This window comes from Cygnus olor, chromosome 5 (assembly GCF_009769625.2).
Source record: "Cygnus olor isolate bCygOlo1 chromosome 5, bCygOlo1.pri.v2, whole genome shotgun sequence".
NCBI lineage: Eukaryota > Metazoa > Chordata > Aves > Anseriformes > Anatidae > Cygnus > Cygnus olor.
The window spans coordinates 49,614,863-49,634,965 of NC_049173.1; the positions used below are offsets into that span (position 1 = coordinate 49,614,863).

A 20,103-nucleotide genomic window follows, 5' to 3' on the forward strand; every position below is an offset into this window, starting at 1 on the left:
CTGCCTGCTCTCAAAGCCTGCCAGCTATAAGAGGGGGCAGAAGGGAAGCTCTGGGTACTGGTTGTGATTCTGCTGTGAGTCCACTCTGAATCAGCTCCTATGAAACTTCAGACAGGGTGAAGGGATTGGTAGCAGCCTGACACACACGATGTGTTTTGCATTAGATGTTGAAACAGGAAAAATAGAAAGAAAAAAAAAAAAAGAAAAGAAAAGAAACAACATTTTTTTTGCATAGCTGCATTAAGGCCAAATAGGTAGCACTAGCATAAAAGTAATGGATTTGAACCTTTTCGATCTATAGGGAAAAGTGGGACATGTTTTGATTTGGATTTGGTAATCGTGTTTCTTCCCAAACTCAAAATTAGACCATAAGATTCAGCAGGGAAGAAAGAGGTTAAGGTGTTAACTTAATTTAGGCTCTGTGTTTTATTTTTAATAAATTTTGTATCAATATAACTAGAAATATTTTCTAAGGGTCCAAGTTGACTGGAAATTAAAATACAGGACCATCATGTAAGAACTCTGGAGTATGGTTTTTGGGTTCCCTGACTGACTGTATAGTTCTGGTCAGTGTTCTCTGCATCTGTATTTTGCCGTTTCTAAAATGTGGTAATTACTGCCTTTATAGAGGAAATGCTGGATTTATGCAATTTGTTGAGACTGTGAAACATCATGTGAGTTTTAGGTACTGCTGTAGTCCTTTTCTCACACTGACTGCTTCACAAACAGAAGTGCCTATACTGCAAAAGTGTTACAAACACTTTTAATAGCAGGTTTGGAAGATATAGTCAAAATAAAAACAATCAAAGCGCTATGTCTCCACACTACTTTAGGGCAAAGTGCCAGCTAATTGGATGGCCTCGAAACCAGTTTTGCAAATCGGATTGCCACATGTCTCCCCGGTGTTTCCTGACCAGCCACGTGATCTCACGCGCTGCATGCGTATGGCTTCCTGGGAGCTTGGTCCTTCTATGTGTTTGTGCAGTGCAGATGGTCAGTGCACGTGCAATGCATCTGGTGCTTCCCAGAAGTGTCCCAGTGTACACGATGTACACTGTTGGGCTAGTCTCAGCATTTCCATGGAAAACATACGTGTGCATAGCCGTAGCCTCCAAGTAGTTCAATTAATTTATTTCTGTAAATAATCCTATTTATTCTTAGCAGTCGGAGTTTAAGGAATCAGCTGCCTTAAAAATGGGATTCCCACAGACTGGATCTCTGGGTGGTAACAATACATATATTCTAATGTTTTAAAGTCCTAAATAGGCTGAGGTTTGATGACAGCTGAATCAAATTCCCTTTAAACAAAAGTGAACTTCATATTTCAGTGAAACTGGGATGAGTTGCAAGACTCAGATGCAACCCAAAGCAAGCATATGTGGTAATCTGCTTTCATAGTGAAAGTTCTTCAGAAATGAGCCCAAAGTTATTGGAAGAAAGGTTGATGTTCCAAAAAAATCTTGTTCCAAAATCACTGAACTTGTTACTTTTAATTAATCTAATAGGTCTTTGTGATGTGACCCCTGAATATAATATTGTCTTGAGCTTCACAGAGTATGCTTATTTATTAAGAAACATAGGCCCGCCTTGTTCTACAGGGGCAAGAGCAACATGAAGGGAAATGTAAAGAGAAGACCTTTCCTTGCCTGGATCATTTATGCTGAATACAGCTGCTGAGTGGACAGCTTCCAAAATAATGTCAGGCTTTGAATCAGGAACATTCAGAGACAAAGTAGAAGTCACTTGTGGCAGCTGTGAGAGCAGCTCCATTGCACAGTAGTTATGGGCCACATCCTCCTGCACATATTTAGTTCTTAGTTGTGTTGTTGTAAGAAGACGTCTGTTGGGATCTATAATGGGAATGTTTGTTGACATTCTGTCTGTTGATCTACAATGTGAATGTCTATTTGTGACTTATAGGTATACATATTGATGGCTTTAGAGCATGTTGTGCTGCTCAGTGAAGGTGTGTCTGCAGAAGGTCTTTAGTCCATCAGCTATCCTCAGGTGCAGTGCTGTGTGTGTCTGAGTCCAGTACTTGCAGAAACGTTGTCACTCCTTCTTAATTTATGTGTGGGAACTTGCCGAGGCTATCACTCTATGTTAATCCACTAGCTTCTCTTCTGACTGTGAAACTCAGACTTGATGCAAGACATGAAGTTCTCTGGAGAAAAAAATACATATTTGTTAGCCTCCTCTTCCTTCTGTACCAGCCCCTCGTTGTTGCCTTCAAAGCATTCTATGACATGGCTGTCATCAGTGAAATTTTAATAAAACTACTTTTATATAGAGAGAAGTCTCCAAGGAGCCCTTATAGTGGTCTTCCAGTACCTAAAGTGGGCCTACAAGAAAGCTGGAGAGGGTCTCTTTATCGGGGTGTGTAGTGATAGGATAAGGAATATTGACTTTAAGAGGATAGATTTAGCATAGATACAATGAAGAAATTAATTACTGAGAGTGTGGTGAGGCACTGGCACAGGTTGTCCAGAGAAGCTGTGGGTGTCCCGTCCCTGGAGGTGTTCAAGACCAGGTTGGATGGGGCTTTGAGCAATCTGGTCTAGTGGAAGGTGTCCCTGCCCATGGCAGGGGGGTTGGAACTAGATGATTTTTAAGGTTCCTTCCAACCCAAACCATTCTACATTTTTATGGTTCTATTTCTCCCTGGAAGAAAACAGCTGTGTCAAAATAAAGACATTTTGAGAAAACATGTTAGTCTTGCATAAATTTTATAAAATTAAAAATTGTGTCCTCTTGGTATTTTTGGATAACATGATTAAAAAAGAAAAAAAAAAACTATTAAGAACTGTAATCAACAAGATGTTAAGCAGCTATGCAATGTATATCAATTTTGTTCACATAAAATTCTTTTGTCAGCTTAAATAGTTGTGTGGGAATAAAGTAGGACTGACTGGTATTGTTGATATCCTTTCTGTGGACATACAGTCCAACTAATGATAAGGATTAATTCCATTGTTACAATAAAGGCCTTTAAGATTTGATGCACAACTTTTGATTTCCTTTGGATGAGTAGTCAGCAATACTATTGGACTCCTACTTATCTTGTGAATATTGGTTGTCTTCTAATATGCTGTACAGTCTGGATCTAATCTGCTGTTTCATCTCCTTGATTGTTTCCTGTTACCCACGGAAAGAAACATTCCTTGCAGTTTACAACTGTGGTGAATATACAGGAGCACTGAGTAGATACACTGTAGATAGAATAACCTCTGTTTGCCAGTGAACAAAGGTAATTGAAGGTAGAGTGCACACCTTGATTATTATCATTTGCTTTCACATCTTTGCTATAGAAGAAAACAGACCATCAAACAAAAATGATGTTAAGAAAGTTGCTTGTTATTCACATAGAATGTGTCGATGCAAATTTACATGAATTGCATTTTGGGTGTTTTAGGAAAGTAGTTATTATATGGCATCTTTTATTTCAAACAGAAGAGACAGACACCTCCTTTAAATATTTGAAGACTGGTCTATTTTTCCCTTTCTTGCACGTGGAGTTCCCATTAAGATTAAGATAAAAATGAGTCATGCTCCTCTCTTCACTACAAATAATAGGCTGCTCCTATCAAGCATGCTTTGCAGTTGTTCTAGTCTGGAGTTGCTACCACACTTTTCTCTTGAGGGAAAGGTGGGGCAGAAGTAAAGTTAATTCACATTGCTTTGAAGCATCCTGTTCTTTCCCCGTTTTCTATGCCCATATTATTATTATTAACTCTTTCTTAGCTGTTCCTGTTTAAAATAATAAAAAAAAAAGACAATAAACAGATGTTTATATCGTCTCTCATTTTACTCAGCCAGACTTTGCTCAGATTATACAGTCATTCCCACTTTACATGTTGCACTGTGTAGGCAGCATCTTTCCAACATAGAGATGAACGGATTGTGATCACCTCATAGCCTCTAGACCTTATGCCTTTCATTCAGTGTCTGTAGTGAATTGAATGAGATGCTCCCCTCCCGCATGCTTTGCATGTACAGCAGCTTGCTCAGGGTTCCCAGGGTAAAGGCCAGGAAACAAATTGTACAATATAACTATGGCACCTACTTTTTATTTTATTTTATTTTATTTTATTTTATTTTATTTTATTTTATTTTATTTTTATTTATTTTGTTCGTCACATTTATCCTCTTAATGTACATCATATACACTTGCTTCCACATGTAAACTTGTAAAGCATTATTTAATTAAAATCCATTTAAGACATCCTTTATTATTAAAGATGCTGTAGTACATATTGAAATTCTGACGGGTTGATAGTAATATGTTTGCATGCAAGAGTGAGTTCTGAGTGCATCAAAAGAAAGCCTTTCAAAATGGAGAGAAATACTGTCAAAACTGAAGATCAGGCAGCAAAAAGTTCATCCAGATGATGAGTAATCAAAGGTTCTCTATATGCTGGCTGAATAAAAAGAGTTTAAAATTTGTCTTTCAGGGAGTATTTAATAGCATGATGTTGTTCTAGTTTAGAATATGTGTGCAGGTCACCTAGGTTTCATATCAGGCAGATCCAATAGTACCAAACCAGTGCAAGCTTTTCTCTTTTGTCTAGCTAATAATAAGGACTCATAGCTTTAACTAGTTCTGAAACTGTGGATTGACATATTGATTTGAAAGGATTCGTTGTGAAAGTATCACAATGAGAAGATTAAGGAAATTTATGATCATAAAGGCTCTGACTATACCACCATTTCATCTTTAAATAATTCTGTATCGAACAAAATATTATAAAATTCATTTGAATATTAGTAAATTTTACAGTAATGTGGCTTCAAAGACCTTCATGACATATTTGTATCTTCTGCACCGTTATAGTTGATTATGAGGTAAAAGTTTGAGCTACCTCAAAAAACATGTACTCTTTTTTTTCTTGCCTTTTTTGTTTTGTTTTGTTTTGTTTTGGTCATGTGTCTGAGCCCAAAGAGGGAAATATGGAGAAGGTGATTTAATGTGCTAGCTCTCTTTCTGAATGTATTGCTAGCTGCTGCTTGTTACCAGTTCACATTGAAAGCACTATACTTGAAAATAAATCATTTTCAGGTCTTCAGTGAAGCAGCAACTTCAACAATTAGTAATTTTTTTTTCTTTTCTTTCAATAACAGAATTCAATGTAAGTTGCAGATATAGAGGAGTTTTTCATGTGGAAAAAAATGGTCGCTACAGTCTCACACGAACTGAAGCAGCTGACCTTTGCAGAGCTCTCAATAGTACCTTGTCAACACTAGAACAGTTGGAAAAAGCTCACGAACTTGGATTTGAAACTTGCAGGTAAAGAAACTTTAGGAAAAATAATATATCGTGTCTGTTTGTCCGTCCATTCATTTATCCATCCAGTGTAATAATTACAGTTGATTTCATTCTAGTTGTTAATTACATGGCCATATCAGTCCTGAAGTAAGTTATATTATGTAACAAGCAAAACATCATTCTGTATGTGTATGTTTGCCCTGGGTCCTGTAATAAGTAAGTCCTTGACTGCATATTCTTTTTGCCATCTTGAGGAAATCATAACTTTCTACAGATAAAATCTAAAGATAACTAAAGATTGAGATTATAATAAACTAATAAGGATGGTGTTCAGATCATACTGTACCACTGACTAGTAAGATAAGTACATGCAATGTATTTATGATTTTTAATGACCTGATGTAGGGTAAAAGACTGCAGATGGTATATACAGTATAGGGAGCTCTGTCTTGTCAAGCAACACTAAAAAGCATCAAATCAGTAGTGTGGGGAGTGAACTGCTGACTTGTAGTGAAAAACTGGTGATGGTGTTAGTGCATTCTTGTAATTTGTGAATAGAGAAGTTTTGGTAGAGAGACAAAAATTAACACCCCCTTCCCGCCAACCCCCCCCCCCCCCCCCAACCAATGTCAAGTGACTTAAATACCCTCTGTAATTAATGATTTATAGGGAAATAAATGTGGATAATATGGACTCCTCAGTTTAGCAAAATATACACCTAGAGACTGGAAGTTGATCACAGATAATTTTGGACTCAAAAAATGAAGTGAACACTAGTACAACAACACTAGTTCTAGTCAAAGATAGTAATTTTTGGCTGAAACAACTTGCAAGGGTTGTAATAGATTCTTTGTCTAACCTAAACGCCATCAAGATTCAATATTTTTCCTAAGGATGCCATCTTGTTCAATCAGTAACCAAGTCAGGACAGTCCTGAGGTCTGTAAATAGGTCAGACTAGAAGACCAAGTGATTTTGCTGTACAAAATATGTAATACATTACCATGCAAATCATTCTAAACAAATGTAGAAGAAAGACTGAATTTAGGAGTTGTAAATTTGGAGTGGGTTTTAACTTACATTCTTGAATTCGTCGTTCCCTGAGAAGTAGCTGTAGTGTCAATACTGGTTGCTATTATTTCATGTGAACTATTTCGCTTCAGTTTAGTCAGTAGTGCTTTACTTTGTTAACTCCTAATGCATGAATGTTCCTTCCTTTTGATTTACAAACTCATGAGATTTAAATAAAGCTCCTTCAAATTAGTAGTATCCATACCAATTAATTTGTTTGACCGTCACAAAGAGATATACTTGCAGTGCTTTGAAAATATGAGAATAAATGTCATGCATTGCCATTAATGATGGTATATGGCACATTTGTTTTCACTAGGGTTATGCCCTGCACTATGGAAAAAGAGGTGGACTCTAGCACCAGGGAACAATGGATGGAAAAATCTTGAGGGTGTATGTGTTTAAAGAGTCTTCCACAAGAAGTGGGAATGTAGTTTAAAATACTGCCAAATACAGACTAGAGACAGTTGTTCACTGTGAGGGAAAAGTCCTGGATAATGTAGTAGGCAAGTTCATTCTTTAACATTGGCACACACACATCCTCAGTACTTTGAAATGTCCATCACTACACCACGTGTAGAGACAAAACATCAAATCCCAAATAAAGCCTATTGTTAGAGATCTCTAGTGCTGGCATTGTAAATATTCTGCAATGCAGAAAGCCTTTCCTGAAGTTAAAATGTGAACTTAATTGAAGGAAGGAGTAGAAGGGAAAAAAATGCAGCAGGGAGCTGTAGTTTTTCATTAATGATTGAATTTCTCTCTACTTCACAGCTTAGCAGAGGACAGATTTGGACATGTAAGGCATGTAGGTTCTTCCATCTCTCCCTTCTAGCCTGCCCTCCCACCCTCTTACTTTCATTTGCTGATCCTGTGTTAGAAGTCCTTGTCATTATGACTAGGCTCTTATCAAGCTTGAGTTGGAGAGAAAAAATAAACTGCACATAATAGCCAAAATACATGTGGAATGGCGAGTGAGTAAGGTGAATCAACAGACCGTAAGAGAAGAAGGTGATTAATAGGTTATACAGTGTCAACATTGTAGGCTCAGTTGGAAGTGTAAGTGAAGTAGTTTATAATTCCACCTACTACAGAGTTTTAGAACTGCAAGCATCTGCACATTAGGCATGCAACTGGAATGGAGCTCACAACTTCAAAAGGACTGCTAAGCTACGAAATTTATTTCTCCTGATAATTGTATGTCTTAAGAAGTAAAACAAAAAGCAAACCAAAACCCGGTTTTGTTACCACTCTATCACCCCTCCCAGCTAAATATATTGGAATTAAACAGGTGTTGCAGGATTGCAAAATAGTACTAATGCATTGTGCTTTGTGAAGCTCTGTTAGCTACAGTCTTCACTGAAATGTGTGAGCTCTGTACACAGTAGCCACGTTGTTCCACTGAAAGAAACAGTGAGAACATGTGAATGAATGACTGTTGTATCTGAATATTTTCCTAAGGTATCTGCTTTATAGAAAGAAGTGTGTGTCATTCTCTAAATTTAATCAGATTCTATAAAATTGAGCCCCAAATATTTATGTGTGAAATGGCACCGAGCAGTATGTTATGCTCAAAGTAAACAAAATGTGACTCCCTGAAGAAAAAAAAAAAAAAAAAAACAGCCAGTCTTTAGTGTCAGGTGATACAACCTCCCACAGAATAAAAAGTTCACTTAACTTTCCAGTCCCTCACTTTCACTGCCTTGCTCTGGAACCAATCATCCTAGCTAATGAGATCCTTAATTAAAATCGGTTTAGCTCTACGTGTTGCATTACATAGGCTGGAGACTGATGTAGCTACATGTATGAAAGAAACATCGTCTGTATACAAAAATTATGCATAAATGCATGTACTTTTTTAAAAAGATGAAAATTATGTCTTATTGGTATCTTCTTCATATTAGAAATATCTTGAGCATTTATGTTGTCTGCTATAGCATATAATGAGGTGCATTTTCCTCTGTACTTCCCAGGTATGGTTTTATAGTGGGGCATATTGCTATCCCACGAATCAATCCCTATCATCTTTGTGCAGCAAATCATACTGGAATTTATAAACTTTCAGCAAATACAACAGGCCGTTATGATGCGTATTGTTACAATGCAACAGGTATGTATATGTTTTATGATGTATTTTAGATATATATCAAATAACAATAATATATGTAATTCCTACGGTACTTGAATGAGATCTTTTATATTAAATATCATCTGATCTTCAGCTGAGAATAAATACATTTTGTCAGCCTCCAGAAGTGCATCTATAATACCAGCAATGAATTTGACCCATTTGGTCATTAGTGTTTCTCCAACTAAACAATTTGCTGCCTTGGGGACTAACTTAATAGCTTCACAACAGCTCATTACAACTATTTAGTGCAGCAAAACTCCCAACAGTGAATCTAAAAGATCCCAAAATCTATTAAAGGATTTAATAAGAGGGTACGGAAGGCTGCAGTGACAAGGCATGGGGCTTGGTCAGACAAGCATGCTGACCAACGCCTTTTATAATACTTTCTGTCTGGTTCCTCCTTTGTTCCTCCCATGTCCCCTTAGTCCTTACAATTTCTACAAATTCTGGAAAGCTAGGAGCTGGTGAGGATCATGGTTCTCATTTTCAGTGTATGTGATGCCTCTGGCAAACCGATGTTCAGACATTAGGCAGTTAGGTGGTGATGCAGCCAAGAAGCAGACTGAAGGTTATGAACTTTGTAATAGTTGGAAATATTTTATTATATTATTAGGAAAATGTAGATAATCTTGTGGCAGATGCTGAAAACAGTATTTCAAGATAAGATCTGGGTTAACTTCAAGTGTCTTGAATTTCAATAGATATTCCCAATGTAAACAGGCAGATCATACAGAGCTCAAAGCAAAACTCAGTGATGATCTGAATGGCAGCGACATTCTTGGATTTTGTTCATGGTGGTCATATCATTAAAAGCCACCTTTGCATTGGCATAGTGTTAGGTGAATCACCAGCCTCTACCATCCAGGGTGGCTCTTCACCTGCTTCAGTAGTGCCCATCCCTACTGGACCTTTATAAACACTTTCAAGTATTATCCCCTTCTGGCACTACAAGCAGGAGGTCACACAGTGGCCCCAAGCCTGGCACAGAAGCCCACCAGGGTGAGCAGAGCTCACCAGACCAGGGCACACTCTGCCTGTGCAGAGCCCCCATGGAAGGGATGCAGTCCTTCTAGCTATAGAGGGTTAGAGCTGCCATGACCCTAGGGCTGTGTGTATTGAAATGGCAGAATAAAGCTATTTTCATGGACATTGATTGCAACTGTTTTCTAGAACGGGTATGGAAAAAGGGAATCTCACGTTTAGCCGAGAGAACAATCTGAAGTGCCCCAGCTGGGAAAGAGCAGAAGGAACATAGGTAGATCAGTGAATGAACTTCGATTTGGAAATTATTTTTATATGTCCAGATTTCAAGATGTCTTTCTGTGATTATGTACAGTTGTGGAAATTTTCTGGGAAGTTTTCTGGACTGCCAGATAAGGAATCAAACCAAATGTCATCATCTTCAACTCTAGCTAAAAACATAATGCTTAGAAAAGGACAAGGTGATTTTCAAGAGTATTGGGGAAGTTTTCTAGCTAATTCATTTTGATAAGTCTTTGAATCTAATTTATATTGGTATACACTATACTTTTTCTCAGTTTTCTTAAATTAATATTTTCTCTTTTTCCTTCTTTTTCAGAAACAAGGGACAAAGCATGTGAGCCAATTGAAAGAATAGACACTTCTTTTCTCAATAATCAGAGTGAAATAGGTACTGTATTGATTAGAAAGACTTGCAATTTGTTTCATTTTCAGGATGTTTGTTTGTTTTGTTTTCTTAAAAACAATTGCTATTTTAAAAAAATCATTAATATTACTTAATTTTAAATTAATATTAATTTTAATTAATAAACTAATATTAATCCACAACTGTTTTTCTGTATTTTTTTGGTTCTAGGAATTAAGCTATCATAACTGAAATACAGCTATGTAGCTCCTGGGTATTAACAGCTGCCTAACGTTCTCTTTCCTACAGTCATTGACAATGAAGATGGCTCACGTTATAATGCAGATGGCACACGTCATAGTGGAGACTCCTCAACCTCAGGTGTGGATGACGAAAATGTAGGTAGTGGATCATCACATGACACAACTCCAGTAGATACCTCCATCAAGAGATCCAGTCCCTCGTATTATGGAAGTGTTACTCCAGTCTCACATCTGTCAGATCATTCTTCTGGAGGAGGTGAAAAGGATTTTCCTGTCAAAAATTCTGGTAAGGATGATGGGTTGCAACTATACCCTCTTTAAATCAACAAAGTGAAGAATTACCTAGCTAGGTAAATGATATCATGTAGGAATAGGAAGCACCGTCTCTAGTTTGCATCTCTGGGAAGAGAAAGGAGAAAGGTGTGTCTCTGGACAAAAAAAAAAAAAAAAAAAAAAAAAAAAGCTTTCTGAACTTCTACTGCAGTATATTACAGAATGCACAGAGTGATAAAAAAAGTCAAATTTAAATGTTATTAATACCTTCTTATTTTAGGTGATAAAATCAAATTTTAATTTCCTGAAACCTTACCAAATACAAATGCCATACTCATTGCTAGGGCATTCAGCACAGTGACAAATCAGTGAATTTGGGTACCTTGCCTGTATTTTGCTTTCTTGTGAAGGTGATTTGTATTTTATTTCATCTTTTATATTGCCTGCGTAGCTGAAATTATCAGAGGCCTAAAAGACTAGCTCCACTGAACCTAAGGGATACAAACAGATTTCATCCTCTAAGGGCAATGATGTTTTACTGTGTGACTTCTGACCACAGGCTTTCTTTCAAGTCACCAATAATTTAACAGTGAAATATAGCAGAAAAAAAAAAGGCAAAAAATACAAAATAAAAAAAGAAGAAGCAGTATATTAATGGCACCTTATGCTTTTTTGTCGATATAATTCACATCATGAAAGGTAATTCCTAACATTCTATTCCTGAGCAATTAGGATCAGAGTCATTCTCTCAGGTGTATGCTATGTAGTTCAATTGCTTACCATGACAATTCTTACCAACTCTGCTAATATTCAGAGCTTAATTTTTTGGACTAAAGCTCTGAATATTTCTCAGTAGAAAGGGAAGTACAATTAACTTCACATCTTGCTCTGGGTTCCTTGTACCCTCAGATGATACACAGGTACAATTAGAATTGAATAACATGAAGATTTTGAATAATCACTGCCAGATTTTGCATTACCACTAAAATATATGCTTCTCTTGAAATTATCTATTTTGGTGATACTCTTGCTGTGTTTGTAAATAAAGATATTTGGGGTTGAATTGTGTGAAGAACCTCCTCTATATCTTCCTTCTCCCTTGTGCTAATAAAAGGAGGAATGAAGTTTACAATATAGAATAATTGATGTAGTTGTGAGTACTGAGTTGCAGCTCAGATAATGAAATAGTAATCTTTCATCCATCGTTATACAGATGATGAAATTTCTCCTACATCAACTGATATCTCTTTGGTGACGGGATTTAATGATTTCGCCAAAGAAGATGATGAATGGCATCGTGGAAGTACTAGTAAGATTTATGCATTATAATAACTACATCAGTTATAGGTTGTATTAAAACTGCCTTCTTCTTTCAGCAGGGCTTTCTGGTAAGTGGTGAAATATACGTTTTCTCCAATTTTGGAAAGACATTGAAAGACACTACTTTCACGACTGATTAATTTAGAAATAAATTTCACTTTCTGGTGAAGTTTTTTTTCACTTATTTAAAGAGATAAAGGGAGCCAAAACATTTGCTTTTTCTTTTCTTCAGTGTTTATACATGAACTCTGAAAGACTGCTGTTTGGCTTATTCTGTGTTTCCCACTGCCTTTTTATTACATATATTTATGAGGTACCACAAATCGGTGTAATGAATTATCACTCAAAGTCACATTGTTCCTACCTCAGAGTTAGAAAAGGACATTGTCATCAATTTGTGATAAAAGTACATCTGTGATTCTAATATTCTTATGCTTGTGAAAGTGGATAATCCATGTCAAAACCATGGACTCACTCACCTAAACAATGCTATAAGTGGTAGTTCAGTTGCCAACCCACTTGTGTAATGCTAAAATTAATTTTGTTCTTGGTGGTGGCAAGATGCACAAAAAAAATTTTGAGCCTGTGATGTCTCTGCAGGCTTTGAAGGCTCAGAAGAACATTAGCCAATTTCTGGGCTGAGTGGGAAAAACAGATGTGATGCTTTTATGAATAGGTAGTGCACAGCAACTACAGCAAATAAAAACCTCTTGAAGTAATCTTACTTTTTCTTGAAGTGGAACTGTACATGTATTTGCTCAATTTCTTTTGAAGTGATATAGATCTTTGCAACCAACCAAAAAAGGGGAAAAAAAAAAAGGACATAAAAGAAGAACATTTGAATTTCACAGAGGAGATCTATAGAGGCATGATGGGTGGTTGTAGTCAAAAACAATAAAAACGAAAGTTTCTTCCTGCCAACAATTTTTTTTTTCCCACCAGAGAAGCACATGATAGTGATGAGTTTGCTTGGTTGTTTTTTGGGTGCTGACAGATAGTCAAATGGTCTATGCAACTTGGAGGGTCAGTGTCCTAGTTACTGTATTTAAAAATCACAGCACAGTATAAGAATTATTGTGTATTGTATACCGTTAGCAAAAGCTTTACTAAAATACAAAATAATTCAACAAAGCATCTTGTCACAGAAGATGAGAAGTTTAATAACACCTCTAAATATAAATGGAAATATATATATATATATATCAGCATGATTTTTCCCCAAACCTTGAAAACAAGTAGACAATTTTCTAAGTTTTGTTTCTAGTATGAGTTTTTGCTTCAGAGTATTGCCTGAAATGGGGAAAAAAATCCCATCTGGCAACAGTGGGGAGTTTGTCTGGTTGACACGAATGGTGATTTCACATTTATTTGCTTTTGTATGCTTGTGTGACTTAGTGCTTGCCTGTACAGATGTTTATTCACCCACTGCAAAAGACTGTGCATTGTTTCTAGGCAGCATTCTAGGAAAGTATTTGGTTTTGCTTTTACGACTTGATTTATCAAATATATTGATTCTAAACATCTATGTCCCTACCTGCTGCTAACAGTTCTCTGTCATGGACATAGGTATCCTACAGAAGGAAAACTAGAGGTGTTTAACGTTTAAAAAGATCAAATCAAGTACAGAGATATGTAATAAAACTATCAATGCTGATATATCTGTATTACAGAAGTGATAGCACTGGCATGATTGCATATTGGTTTGGGGCTGGCAGATTGATTTTCTAGGGAAGAAAAAAAAAAAAAGGTTATGAAAGTACTGCACCTGAGATTTTCTGATAGCTTCAGCTATTGCTTAGCAACATCACTTTAAAACCAAATAGACTCATTTTTTTTAATGTTACTGTACTATAAGCTAATGAGTAATTTAGCACTTTTTTCACAAGTTAAACATATGCTACGCATCTCCGTGAGAAGTCATAAAATATTCTGTATCATAGGAGAAAGTTACAAGAAGAAAAAACAAAAAGAGAAATTAAAGTCATGCCCCAGTGTCTAGTATTTGCATTATGCAACAGTGCAGGCTCATTGGAATATCCTGGCCAGAACTTAATTTCCTGGAGAAAAACCCCACTGGCAAGAAAGTATAAAATTAAGAAGCAAGTAAAAAAACTTCATCCCATTAGGCACATATCTTCAGATAGATAGGTAAAAACTTACCTGTCTAATTCTATAGTGTATGAATGTTAGACACAAAACCAGTGGCTATCTATACTACACCTTGTTTGTAAACTTAAAGTCTGGTGAAAAGATGCCTACCTTGATCAAAATAAGTCATTGCTATGGATCTGAAGTAAGAAATTGTTACATCTCCTTGTTTTTCACACTACCCTTTCATTATTGTTCTGACTTTGAGCATTATTGGCGATGTTTTCCATCAAGTGCACAGTCCAGATTAATACACTGCAAGCACTTTGCCATTGACATTCTTTATCTCTAAGCTGAAACAAGCTTTTCTTTGTTGCTAACAAGTTATGATTCATCTCCAGATGTGCCATGGATCAGATATCATAAAATTCTGTAGCTGATTGATGAGATACTTCCCTGAGTTATCAGCGCTAGTTACTCAAACAATAACTGCAGCTGCTTTTGTTCATCCATGTATAGTAGATGCTCCCATGCTGTAGTGGATTTTTCTTTTATTTGGTTTGGAGCATTCTCTAAAAAATGTCATTATTGGGAAAAAAATCTTATGTCCATACTTGGCTGATTTGATAGGAAAGCATCTGCATTGGTATTTTATATATGGAAGGAAGCCATGTATCCATATTCAAGCATTTCCATATTCAAGTAACTACGTTCTTAATGCTTGCTGTGGAGAGCAGGTAGAGGTGAGAATTTTGCTGTGATTACAAGAAGTCAGATGACAATTCAAGGCAAAGTTTAACAGATATAGAGATAAATAATAGTGATGCTTCTATTGAATGTTCACTAAAAACACACTCAACTTTGGTTCATCCATAAGAATGGATGCCAGAACAACAACAGAAACAACTAGTCCCTCCAGTTCAAGAATGTGAATTCAGATGTTTCTAGAAATAATAACACCTAGAGTTAGAAATAATAACACCAATAATAAAAGCTAGAAATAATAACACCTAGGAGTCGGCTGATGGCTAATAAATATTTTAGTCATTTGATATCTGTGATATAATTTCAGTACACAGTCTCCCATGACACACATTTTAATAGCAGCTTTTCTTCCTGAAATAAACAACATACAGTGGATTCATCTCTTGAGATGTGCTAAAGACAGAAGCTTCTCAGTCTATCATGTTCACCAGTAAGAAATGGAAGTCATCTTAAAGAATGATATCAGACACTCTTTTCTCTATAAAGTCGTGTCAATTCCTCAGTATAATCTGAAGCTTAAGAGGTACTAGAGTCCTGCAGCTCTGCTCTTCAGTTGTTTTCTTATTAACAATTTTTTGGCACTATCATTTTGATCATTTTTGTGTTCCATCCTAAAGCCCCAAATCTGAGACCACTATTTATTTACTTTTTGGTGTTCTGTTGCTCAGAGATCAGATTTTGAATGTCCAAGTCTCTGATTCTTAAAAACAAGCAAACCATGCTCTCCTTCTGCTCCCAAACGAAACTCCATCTGCACCTGTATTCAGAGTTTGAATTTTGTATCTAAAAATTGCCTCTCATTTCTGTGTGAATGCCTTCCTTGGTAAAGGAGGTTTGATGGCTTGGTGTAGAATAGAAATCTTAAGTCTTGAAATTAATAAGGCACAACCCAATCTTGTTGGCTGACTTTTTTCATTTCTGCTGGGCGTGTCTTCAGACCTCTTGGTCTTCTTACAGATCATCCAGATACTCTGCCTGCACTACTTCCTCCACTTTTTAATTAAAGCTGTCTTCACATTACTCTTTTTTCAATCTTTTTCAATAGAAAACTTCACCCCTCTGTAGAGGGGTCCAACAGCTCATTGCATGATTCATATCCTGATGCAGCCCATAAGGGCAAATGGAAGAGACAGATTTCCACTAAACATGTTCTGGTGGTGCAGGACTTGTATATTTTATATTAAATGCTCACTGGTATGTTTCTTTTTTTGTGGGAAAACAAAAGCCACCATAGCAGAATTTTAACAAGACTGGCATTTTGAAAAACCTGTCTTTGATCTTTCATCATTTATATTGCACTCAGATTTATCCTGTAATCTTTAGTATTCAAAGTGCCTCTGTCAGATTATTTCCTCATGCCAGTTTGTGAGAACGAACAGATCTGGAAAACAAATTAGATTCATAACATTTACACTGCTATGAGTATTTCGCTATTTGTAACTTTTTGTATAGTATTGTTTAATTCTTAATGGATTAAGAGAAGCTTTCTATGGAAGGTGATCGTTTTATACATTTTTCTTACTGAGAAGTTATGTCTTCGTAGAAACATTAGTGGAATTTTTCATGTAATTGTGTGTAATTATGTATAAATTAAATAGAAATATATGTTTACAACTGAAATTATGGAATTCGTTAAGGCTCTTCTAATCAAAATAGCCATACTCAGCCAGAACATATCTGCCAAAAATATGCACCACAATTGTATTTTTAAGGTTTTTTTCTTTGGTTGTATGGTTGGTTGATTTTTGTTTGCTTGTTTTTATGCATCACCCACGTATCTGTTATTCTTTTTGACACTGAGCACTGTAATCCTTTATTTCTGATACCAGAGTCAGAGTAGTACTATGTGTAAGGAGTAATTACTGAATGTAAGAAGAGAAAATAATTATTCAGCCAGGGACAGCTTTTCAGAAAGGGAAAATTGGTTAGGTTTTACTGTCATAACAGCTACTCTTTGTAAAAGAGCAGTTCTGAGTTTAAAACAGTACACTTTGTAGTTAACAAATAAGCAAAAATATAGCTACAGTAAACTGAAGACCATCAATTTATCCTACTAGATTATTAGAACTTTGACTTCTAGGTATTGCAATTTCCAGTGATTTCTTATATTGTGCAAAAATTGATCGAAAATAGTATCTTAGAGTTCAGTCTTCATGGTATTACTATGAATTCATTTTTCTTTCTCAAAAAGAGTACACAGTATAACTTCTTCTTCAAGATATAGAAGATAGTTTAAATGCTAACAAAAATATTGGTTAGGAAGTATGGGTCAGAATAAAAAAAAAAATCAGGGTAGTATTTTGAAGAAGATTTTGTTTTCTTTCATTCAATATGTTTACAACTTGAAGCACAGCTCTTACTGTAAGCTCTGTTTTTCAGTTGATTGCTTAAAAATGTTATTAGGAGGGAGAAAGGTTAAGTTATCAGCTGGCTTGCTTGGGGGGTTTCATTCTTGGTGTGCATGCTCTTACTAGCTCTGTATGCTTTTTGTCACAATATTAGGACATATTTCACACACAGTGCATATTTTGATCTCTTGCAGCTATTAAACCTATGCAGAATTCACTGATTTTGCTGGACTATCAGAGCTAGTTACATAATCTTATACTTTAGTAGAATAATTCAAACTTCTCTTACGCTAAAAAAAAAATAAATATTTTTGCTATTAGAGGAATGTAATGATACCACAGGTTCATACATTCCATTTGCACTCCCATCCATCTCAGTGGCATGAGCATGCTCAGGGTGCTGGTGCTGGTGGACTTAACTTTGATGGAGGAAATGTGCCTCTCAAGAAATAACAAGTTCTTGGTTCAATGAACCATGTCCTAACAGCTCCGGGGCCTCATCGTGTTCACCTGGAGAAAACTACCACCCAAACTTGGTGGAATCCATTTTCAAACGAGTGGTGGTGGTCAAATCCCAGAGAGAAGACACAAGAACCCACGCAGACAACAAGGGGTAAAGAGCATCGTGCTAATAGGGTGCTTTGTTTAAGGGCTGAATAATGATAGTTCCAAGGCAGAAAGCTTGAGAAACATTAAACGGAGGGGGGTTTCAATTGGCAGTACCTTTCTGCTTTTCATTACGATGTGTTGAAGACAGAAAAGCAAAGTACAGGGCTCTCCCTGGTTGACTGTAGGTATGGTAGCAACAAAGCACTTGTTCACATCATTCATGAACTGCATATCTGTGAGGGGTGAATGTGCCAAACATTTTGTAAAGGATGTATTCAAGTCTTTCACTTTTTCTTTTTGAAAATACTTTAGAAGTAGACTGTTTCAATGAGGAAGACTTATGGGAGAAAGGAAGAGATTGTTTTCTAGTCAGTACCCTATGCTTACTCTGCTAAAATGAGTCAGAGGTCAGTTAGTTCATTGCCTCCACAAGGCACTGCAATGTAGCTAACAGCTACTTTAGGGTGGCTTCAGCAGGGCCATGGCAGGGTGACGGATCTCCTCTGGGAGGAAGAACCAGTAGGGGATACAGACCGTGGCAAGCATGGTGCTGTTCAGCCTCCTCGGTGGCTGTGGGCTGCATGTAGGGGAGACAGCAAAGCATAACTGCTGCCAGCAGAAGGCCTTACGGGTTAGGGCTTCATGGCAGATTTAACATCACCACAGCAGATGTGACCTCAAGCGGCAATGGTTCAGATGATGAAGACTCTTCGGAGGAGACGACTTACCCTACGGTGTTTCCACGATGGGACATAAGTGTGGCCAAGAAAGAGTATGCTCCAAGTACTAGTAAGGAACTTCCCTTCTCTTTGGATGTCTTGTTTTGGGTTTGGGGTTTTTGCTTTTTGGCTTTGGGTGTTTGTTTTTTGTTATTATTTTTTTCTTTTTCCCTTTTCTACCCAAGGATCCTCTTCCTTCACCAAATGGGTACCATGTAAAGGGGTAGTTGCTGTTCTGATTGTCTCTTGTTTCAGAGATCTTTCCTGTGCCACAGGAAAAGCTGATGTAGAACTTGTGAGGTTCCAGTCCTTAGAAGGAACTTCTTTCAGTGCTGCTAGAATTTGTATCTTGTTTTCACATACATTGGATTTCTGGGCTTCCCATGTGGGTCTTTGTGTCCCGAGGAAAAATTCCTTTTTGGAGGGAATTTCCAGCCTGTACACATGATGTTCAAGTAGTTATGTTTGCATGCACTATATCTATTCGGCCTGCCTAGCGCAGCAGAGGAAAAGGGTGTAAGTCCTGTAATTTCTCTAGAGGAAAATCTATTTCCATCCTTAAATGTCTGTCACAAACTATGGGTCAATACTATTTGAAATGCTATGTTCTGAGAAAAAGTTGTGCAGGGGTAACATAACACAGGTAAAGCCGTGTCTCTGCAATGTGCTGATGCCTTCCTCAGAAGTGTTTCTGGTGTGGATTTTGCTGACTCCAGCAGGCTAAGGGGAGTGCATGTGTCTTTCAAGCAGAATGGCCATTCTTCTGAGCCCAGGTCTCTGGCAGTATTGGCTTCACAGGGTTGTCAGAGGAAGCAAAAGCAAAACTAATGGGTGTGCTTTTTTCTGGGTATCCTTTTCACCTGACGTGGATGCTTCTTTCACCTTTTGTGCCTGTTTTTGTGTCAAGTCTTGGTGGATGTTCCGTGTCCTGGAAGTTATCTCGGCCTATCTGTTCTCTCTTGCTGGCACAGCCTGTGAGGAGCTCATTAACCTTGTAGAAGAGCAAGAACAGATCCACGGGGCTTTGCAATGACTCCTCTCAAGGGACCATGTTCTTTCTTGGGACTGCCACTAGTGCCTTCGTCTGGCTAAGCGTCTGAGGAATGTAATGATACCACAGGTTCATACATTCCATTTGCACTCCCATCCATCTCAGTGGCATGAGCATGCTCAGGGTGCTGGTGCCGGTGGACTTGACTTTGATGGAGGAAATGTGCCTCTCAAGAAATAACAAGTTCTTGGTTCAATGAACCATGTCCTAACAGCTCCGGGGCCTCATCGTGTTCACCTGGAGAAAACTACCACCCAAACTTGGTGGAATCCATTTTCAAACGAGTGGTGGTGGTCAAATCCCAGAGAGAAGACACAAGAACCCACGCAGACAACAAGGGGTAAAGAGCATCGTGCTAATAGGGTGCTTTGTTTAAGGGCTGAATAATGATAGTTCCAAGGCAGAAAGCTTGAGAAGCATTAAATGGTGGGGGTTTTCAATGGACAGTACATGTTTCTGCTTTTCTGTATTACGTGTTTGAGGAGTGAAAACCTACGTTTTGGTCTCTTTCTCAGAGCCTGAACTTTTGGTAGTGGCAGAGGACACCATTTCACCTGAGGCTAGCAAATATACTGAGTAGGTAGTATACCTCTGAAA

General features: G+C 37.3%; 1 protein-coding gene across 50 annotated transcripts in view; it reads left to right on the plus strand.

Annotated features, from left to right (window-relative positions):
- Positions 1-20,103, plus strand: part of CD44 (CD44 molecule (Indian blood group)) — a 65,880-nt gene that overhangs the window by 18,347 nt on the left and 27,430 nt on the right. For 38 of the 50 annotated variants that reach the window (XM_040557693.1, XM_040557654.1, XM_040557655.1 and 35 more), the window contains exons 2-6: positions 5,119-5,284; positions 8,307-8,443; positions 10,044-10,115; positions 10,380-10,619; positions 11,820-11,915. In XM_040557693.1, the coding sequence (XP_040413627.1) occupies positions 5,119-5,284; positions 8,307-8,443; positions 10,044-10,115; positions 10,380-10,619; positions 11,820-11,915 (711 nt within the window). Of the gene's footprint in view, positions 1-5,118; positions 5,285-8,306; positions 8,444-10,043; positions 10,116-10,379; positions 10,620-11,819; positions 11,916-17,614; positions 17,741-18,402; positions 18,526-19,720; positions 19,847-20,103 lie in introns of all 50 variants that reach the window. The other 12 variants (XM_040557642.1, XM_040557650.1, XM_040557647.1 and 9 more) reach the window with 3 other exon arrangements.